Source organism: Tupaia chinensis, unplaced genomic scaffold, assembly GCF_000334495.1.
Source record: "Tupaia chinensis unplaced genomic scaffold, TupChi_1.0 Scaffold144586_1, whole genome shotgun sequence".
Classification (NCBI taxonomy): domain Eukaryota; kingdom Metazoa; phylum Chordata; class Mammalia; order Scandentia; family Tupaiidae; genus Tupaia; species Tupaia belangeri.
Window position 1 is genome coordinate 178,719 of NW_006204446.1, and position 8,311 is coordinate 187,029.

The window sequence follows — 8,311 nt, forward strand, 5'->3', positions numbered from 1 at the left end:
TATGTCCTATCAACTATTGCAATCCAAGAGAAAGTCAAATGAACACGTACTATTATACCTGGGAGAGAGATTTAATATTAGAGGAGAGCCCTGTCCAGACAAGAGGAGAAAATAAAAAACTCATACCCTTCTCCCAGTTGATTGCAGAGACATGAGACAAATAAGGAAAACAGGGCAGTGGTATAAACTTATCTCTTTGGGCCAAAATCTGAAGGATGAAGTATGTTTAACAGTGGAAAAGTAAGTCAAAAGGAGAAGAGCTTTTATGCCACTTTTAGTTAATGATTTTGTAAAACCACATCAAAACCATATGAGATCAAGAGTGGCTAAAAAACAATAACAAAGAGTTAGCATTTTCTAGCCACTCTTAGCTCCCATATGGCATGGAAGGAACTAAGAAGATCCTGCTTGTCCTAGAGGGATGAATATGACATTCTTATAATCTGCTAAAGTGAGAAGCTAAATCTCTGAGTTTACACATACACAAGAAAAAGCAAAGTCAGCTCTAGAACAAGTTCTGACCACATACCACTGTCCCCAGTCAGTGCATCCTGTCCCATATCATAAAGTAACACCTTATGCATCCAGATAACATTGTGAAAGGGTAGGTAAGAAATCAGAAAAACAGACTAACACACAGGAGCCTGTGATTTATAAAGAGTGTTTACATTATTGGATAGATTAAAATTGAGGGTTTTGGTTCCCTGCAGATTTGAGATTAAGATTTGATGAGTTCTTTTTCTTTTCTTTCATTTATTTATTTTTACATTTTTCCACAAACATTTACTATACATAGCAAAAAATTTTAGCTCACACTCCATAATTCTTGACAGTTTACAGACAACTTTCAAAATAAGATTAGATGAGTTCTAAACAATAAAAAGATATAATTTCTTTACACATCTAAGTATAGTATTAGTAAATGTGCAGGGATATGTAAACAAGACAAAAATAAATTGTAGAAAGTAAATCAAAACATTAATAGTGCTTATCCATGGGGAAATAGGTATATGAATTTTGGGTTTAATTAGTATATAGTTTTTAGTATTGTCCAAATGTTCTTCAGTGAAGATATTATTTTAATTTTAAAAAGACCAAATTTCAAACCACTCTGAAATCTTTATTCATTTTATTCTTCAGTATAAGAACACAAAATACCTTTCCAAAATGACAAAGTGGTCACATTCAGTGAATTCAATATACTATAGGACAAGAGAATTATACACTGTAATCACGATTTACACAATTATATAGAACACTATGTGCAAACTTTTGAAAATACTTTAACACTTCACTGATGAATAAACTTAGTGTAACTATGTTCATTATTTATCACAGGCACGTAAAATACAAAAGCCTATGAAAAATCTGTTATTAACAATAAATATGGTTTTGACTGAAATTTTTAACCATAAATGGGCTGCCTCTTAAGCATTCAAGTTTTAAATTCTATTGCATTTTAATTACAAGATGAAGCAGGCACAACAAAATTAAATCTATTAGCTAAAAGACTAAGAAAAAAATACAAAAAATAAACCCAGTAAAAACCCTTGGGTTGTTTTCCAAGATTATCTTCCCAAGTAAATATTGATCTCATTTAGCATTTCTGATAATATTCACAGTCACAGGTTAATAACTACATGACAAAAGGACTTCAGAAGGATTAAACTACTCAATATTATATTAATACTTAAGTTATTTACCACAGTATGCATTTCTTAAAAACATTCTAATACTAAAATGCAAGAAATAATGAATTTGTATTTGAACTTTTCATATATTTCTGAGACATATATTTTAAATGACACTATGAGAAAAATACAGAACACAAGACTGTAATTAACTTCTTATACCTTGAGTAACTATTAGATTTACATCGGTTAATTTCAAGGCTATATACACTCTGGTTTAGCGATCAATGTCTTCAACTAATGCCTCAAGATTTTTGCAACAGGCTTTAACCTCCTCAATTGCAGCCATCCAATTATCATAAATAATTTTGTCATAAATTGCATCATTGACTTCTCTAACTACCCCCTCTTGCTGAGATTCAAGTGCATCACCTGAAAAAAATAATACTGATCTTGGTATTACATATGTACGTAAATTGTGACCAAGTAAAAAATCATCATTTCTATCTCTTCCATTTGAGGTGATTCCATGAGGAGAGAAGAAATTGAAGAATGAATCCTTGGGGAAATCTTCAGTCACAGTTCGGATTGTTCCCCAGATTCGATGTTTCTGCTTCTTCTTAATGGTTTTCAAAGTGACGTTCTTTCCTTCATTCCAATCTATCTCACAACCTGTGGAATACTCAATTGCAGTTCCCCTATAGGGATGGGGATCATAATATGCTAGCTTTGACTTCAGTACATAAGTCTTTGTCAACAGCTCATTTTTGAAATATTCATTGGGTTTGAAGTGAAATTCTAGTGTGAAACTAAGAGGCTCGCCAGGGTCTGAAAGCTTAACTTTAATATCTGTCAGAAACTTCAGAATGGGTTCATCATATTTCTTAATCAAAGGAGTGAGAGTGTCAACATTTTTTAAAACAGTCAGCCAAAAATCAGGAATTCCCTTAGGATCCTCTTCTTTACTCTCTTCTCCAGTTGCCTCCATGACATGGTCTTCCTCCTCCTCCTCCTCAACAGCGTAATCATAATAACAGTCCTCATAACCATCATCCTCATCCACATACTCATGTACCATACCCTCCTCATTACCATACATCTTTTCCTCATCATACATTTCTTCATCATCATAGTTCTCAGACTCTGATTTATATTCACACTCCTCTTCTGTAGGCTCATAGATTGCATTGATAATCTGACGTCTTTTTTCCAGTAAGGGTTGATACATTTCAGCAAATTTCCTTTCAATGTCATGAAATTCCCTCAGAAATTTGGATTCTAAATTTGCTGCTCTAGTTTGAAGCTTCTTAAGGGCCAAAACACGATACTTAACTTTCACAGGTAGACTTTCAACGAAGTCTGTATCTAAAAGATACCCGATAAGTCCTTTTGGTCGGTCTGGGTCTAAGTCCTCATCAGTATCTCCACCTTTAACCCCGTGTCCCCCAGACCCAGCAGAAGCATCTTCACCTTTTTTCCCTTCTTCTCCCGGCCCAGCAGCGGCTTCTTCACCGCGATTCCCAACATCTCCAGGCCCGGTAGCGGCATCTTCGCCGAGTTCCTGATGTTCCCCGGGCCCATTCATCATTATTTTATTACCAGCCTCTTCTTGGCTGGATTCTGACAGTTCCTTGCGGTCAGCTGACTCGGCCATTTTTCCAAAGGATCTTACACGTCTAAGGTGGCTACCACCGAGATCAGAAGACCTGAACTTGAAGGAAAAGACTCACCGAAATAGCAGAAGCGGCGATCGCTGAGGAAGAGGTGGAAGGAACAGTGACTGCCAGAGTGATGGAGCGACAGTTAAGGCTGCAGCAGGGATAAAAGGCAGTGCTGAGGCTGTGAGAGCCGCACTGAAGCAACGACAGCCTGGGCTAGGGTGCAGAGGGCTGTGATGGCTGCCGTCACGGGTCCTGCAGGAACCCTGCAGAGAGTCGCAGTGGGCAGAGCTCCTCCACAAGTAGCTGCTGCGGCAAGAAAAAACGGTGCCGCAGTATGATTACGCAGCAGTCTCTAGGCCAAACGTTCTCTGTGCAAATAGGTTGCTGCGTCATTCTCTTCCCTCCCACAACTCTTCCTTAATCTCATTTGCTGGGACGTACTGATTGACAAACCCTGAGCCAATAAGTGATTAGATTTATCAAGATTCTAACTCCTCTCACCTTTCCAGGTTCTCTAATATGGCTGATTCATCCACCTCCCACTTAGCCTCCATCTCCCCCTTCACGGAGTTTTCTGGAAACTCACTGTTAACTATCTTATTCATTCAGCTTTCAACTGATATTACTTTTATAATTTCAAAAGAACTAAGCGAAAATAGTGACTGAAACGTTGGACAATGGAAGAGGACAGGCACCCATTCATTCTTAATCTAGCCTTTTGATTTTAGCCTGGGGCTCTGGAGAAGTCAGAGGTGAGTTATGGAGGAACTTGAGAGACCAGATGGCTTAGGCTTAAAATCACCAAAAATTAGCACTGGTGGTTTTTTTATGGTGTGGCTGCCAGTGACCTAAATATTTTATTTTCTGTTTTACTGTATTTTCCACCAGCTATTTTTTTTTTTTAGATCAGAAAGTTTTAGTAACATTTCCTGTAAAGAGAAAAAGAGGAGGTGAGATGGAGGAGTGGATGACTAAGAGCCTGTGATGAAGAACCACTATGGTGTATTCAACTATATGACTAGTGAGTACAGATAACAATAAACCAGTTATCTATCTCATCAATAACCTCAATCCTAGTACTGACTTTCCAGTTCCTTTCTTGGTGTTAAAACCAACTGAGAATTTTTAAAAAAGAAAAACCAAAATGTGAACTAATACTTATTTTTAAAAATCGTAACTTTCTCTTGACACTTGTAAGTTAATAGAAAATCATTTAAATTTTAGTATTAAAAAGGTGGTTAAAGGGAACCAGCAGTTGGCATAATGGCTACGTCACTGGACTCCCACGTAGTTGACCATGGTTCGCTTCCTGGACCAGGTGACTTAAAACTCACGCAGGGTGCGGGTGCGTGTGTGCCCAAGATCCTGAGAGGAGAATGGAAGAGAAGGGATTGCGGCATGACCATCCCCCCTGGGGGGTGATTTCTCACTTTCTGTCTCTCTGTCTCTGTATGTCTGGCCAGCACACCACGCCCTACAGCGAAAATCTCTCTCAAAAAAAAAAAAAGGTGGTTAAATACATGATACGGTATTGAAAGGATCTTATGCTATGCAATGAGTTAAGATTTCCTCTAGGTATTAGTTATTGGTCCATATTTCCAATCCTGATCATTTAATTGAAGTTAAAAAAATTTTAAGTGCCTATTACATTTTCCATAGTTAAATAATAATTTTTGTGGCATTATGATCACATAGAAAAATTGTGTCTACATATTGTAATATTTATTGTCAGAGCCTGTCAGTTCATAGGTAATTTTTTTCTCTTTTTATTTATTTTAACTGTATACTGCATGGCATTTACAGCATTTACAGAGTTCAATTTTCAGGCATATGTCTAAGCCTAGTAATTCTACATCTGTAAGTCCTGTCTATTCTAAGTTTTTCTTCCCTGGTTCTGTATGAGGAGACATCAACAATTTGGGATAAAATGGAATTATAGTATGAGCTTATTTTGTAGCAAAATTTTTTTTTCAGAGGTTTTTGCTGTAGGGTGCATGTGCTTGCCAGAAAGACAGAGAGAGAGAGAGAGAGAGAGAGAGAGAGAGAGAGAGAGAAAATGAGAAATTACCCCCCAGGGGGGCTGGCCACACCGCAATCCCTTTTCCTCCATTCTACTCTCAGGATCTTGGGAATGCATGCACATGTGCCCGGCATTTTAAGCCACTGGGTCTGGGACTCAAACCGCAGTTGACCACGTGGGAGTCCAGCGCCATAACCATTATGCTAACTGCTGGTGCCATGGAGCAAAAATTTTTTAAAAAGATATTTTTTTTTCATAATATGAATTTCCAAGAACTCTTTTTTTAAAAACAAAACAAAACAAAACAAAACCTTGTGTACTCAATTTAGAAAATGAGAAAATTTTTATTGTTTGAAAGAAATCACTAATATTCTCACAACACTTGGAGCACTAGTGTGGACATTTTGGCCCTTTTCTCTATACTTTGTTTATACATATGTTTATGTTTAGGGTGGAGCTTTTTAAAAGTGAAAGTAGAATTTGGTGGCTGGTTGGATGGTGACACAATAGTAATACCACTCTCCGCAAGGCTGACCCACATGAGAAGGTTGTGGGTTCATGTCTGGAGACCTCTCAAAACATGTTGGGCACATGTCTGCCTATAATCCAGAACTGGCTATAGCTGGGGCTGAATTGTGGGATTAATGTCCTGTTTTGGGGGAGGAGGGATGCTCTCCCTCCCACACACTCTGGGAAGAAAAAAAGAAATTTAAAAAGAAATAGCAAAACTAGAATAAGCTCTTTCTTTCCCTCATTAGCATGCCCTGATGTCCTTAAATATTTCCAAGAATGTGATTTTAAAATAAAACTTATTGTATTTAAATATGCAGTTAAACTAAGTTATTAGTTTACTTAAGGACAAGGAGACAGTATCTTCACCTACTTTTAATACTGAAGTGTCCAGTGGATGGCATGCTGGCTAAGGTAGTGGACTCCCACATAGCAGACTATGGTTCTAGTCCTGGACCCAGCAACTTGCTTTCTCGCTTTCTCTCTTTCTGGTGAGCAAAGTAAAAATTAATGATAATAATAATTAATTATTTAAATAATTCTTAAAAAAAGATTGAAGGGTCCTCAGAGTCATACATGCAGTCACAAATACCATATTGCTTCAATTGTGGTTTGTCTTTATGATCATATGGGTAAAGTCATGTTTTATTTTCTGTTAAAATTCTTTGAAGAAGTGCTTCAGGATATTGATTCCCATTGTTTAAAATTTACATTGAAAGCTTTCCTTCATCTTCAAGTGTGTTTCATTACATAAAACAAACAAGCAAACAAACAAAAAGCAAAATTGATACCAAAAGCATAGACAACAAAAGAAAAAATACAGATAAAATGCAACTTCTTCAAAATTAAAAACTTTTGAGCATTGAAGGACACTATCGATAGTTTTTGCCTTTGATATTGAAAGGCAACACATGGAAAAGGAGAAAATATTTGCAAATTATATATATGATAGGAGGTCAGTCTCTAAAATATGTAAATGATTCCTGCAAACCAATAACTGAAAAACAAACCAATTCAAAACTTGGCAAAGGACTTGAACAGAGGTTTATACAAAGAATACAGGAGAGTCACAAAGATATGAAACGATGCTCAGCATCACTTATAAGGGACATGTGAATCAAAACCACAATGGGATACCACTTCATACCCATTAGGTTAGCTATTATTAAAACAATACATAGAAAATTACAAGTGTTGGTGAGGATATGGAAACCTGGGAAAACTTGTGCATTTCTGAGGGGTGTAAAATGGTGTGGCTGTAGTAGAAAACAGTATGGCTATTGCTCGAAATATAAAACATGGAATTACTATTATACATGATTCAGCAATTCTACTTCTGGGTACATACTCAAAAGTTGAAAGCAGGATGCCAGACAGATATTTGTATGCTCCTATTTATTACATTATTTGTAATAGCCAAAAGCTGGAAATAGCCCAGATATCCTCTGGTGAATGGGTAAATAAATGAAATGTGATCTATACCTATATATCTATATCCATACTTATGAGGAAACCTCAAAAAATTCATGGAAATGGCATTAAAAGATAAAAATAAAAAGATAAACTTTATTTCTTGTCATAATCTCTATTAATTATAATTTTGGAGAGAGATTTTTTTTAGCTATCGGGTGCATGCACTCACCAGGGAGACAGACACAGTGAGAGAGAAAGTGAGAAATCATTTTCCAGAGGTGATGACCACGCCACAGTCCTTCTCCTCCATTCTCCTCTTGAGATTTTGGGCACACACACACACACATGGGCTCGGTGTGAGTTTCAAGCCACTGGGACAGGAATTCGAACTGCAGTCAGCATGTGAGAGTTCAGCACTTCAATGACCATGCCGCCTGCTGGCCCAAGCTCCATTAATTTTAAGACACTTTTCACTCCCAGACCCAGCACTAGCCAGGACAGAAAGCTGATAGCCATCTCCACCTTTGCCTGTTTTATGCCTCTGAATTCTACCTTGAGGCTATGAAGTCTCTCCTAGCCAGTGTCCCCCTCCTAGACCCAGTCCTAGGCAGGACAGAAAGCTGCAAGCCATCTCCGCCTTTGCCTGTTTGGGGCCCCTGGGTTTAACTTCATGGTCGTGAAGTCTCCCCCCAGCCAGTGTCTCCCTCCCAGACCCAGTGCTACCCAGAATAGAAACCTGATAGCCATCTCCACCTTTGTCTGTTTGGGACCTCTGGATTCAACTTCATGGCTGTGATGTCTCCCCCAGCCTGTGTCTCCTTCCCAGACCCAGTGCTAGCAAGAACAGAAAGCTGCTAGCCATCTCTGCCTTTGCCTGTTTTGGGCCCCTGGGTTCAACTTACAGTTGTGACATCTCCCCCAGGCAGTGTCACTGCCCCTCTTCTGAGGGCTGTTGATTCACACTAATTACTCTGTCTTTTGCCATGCAGAAACATTTTAGTCTGATGTAATCCCAGTTGTCTATTTTGGGAATTATCAATTGTGCTTTCTGGGTCTTAGTTAAGAAGTCTTTCCCT

General features: G+C 38.0%; 1 protein-coding gene across 1 annotated transcript; it reads right to left on the reverse strand.

Annotated features, from left to right (window-relative positions):
* Positions 1-820: 820 nt before the first annotated feature.
* NAP1L2 (nucleosome assembly protein 1 like 2) lies at positions 821-3,694 on the reverse strand. The gene has a single exon (XM_006167176.3). It carries the CDS (start codon positions 3,283-3,285, stop codon positions 1,909-1,911), a length of 1,377 nt encoding a protein of 458 aa, XP_006167238.1. The 5' UTR covers positions 3,286-3,694; the 3' UTR covers positions 821-1,908.
* Between the last annotated feature and the right edge of the window lie 4,617 nt (positions 3,695-8,311).

What these genes read in the sequence shown, in the direction of transcription:
- NAP1L2 (XM_006167176.3), bottom strand. Translation starts at nt 3,285, where the DNA reads ATGGCCGAGTCAGCTGACCGCAAGGAACTGTCAGAATCCAGCCAAGAA.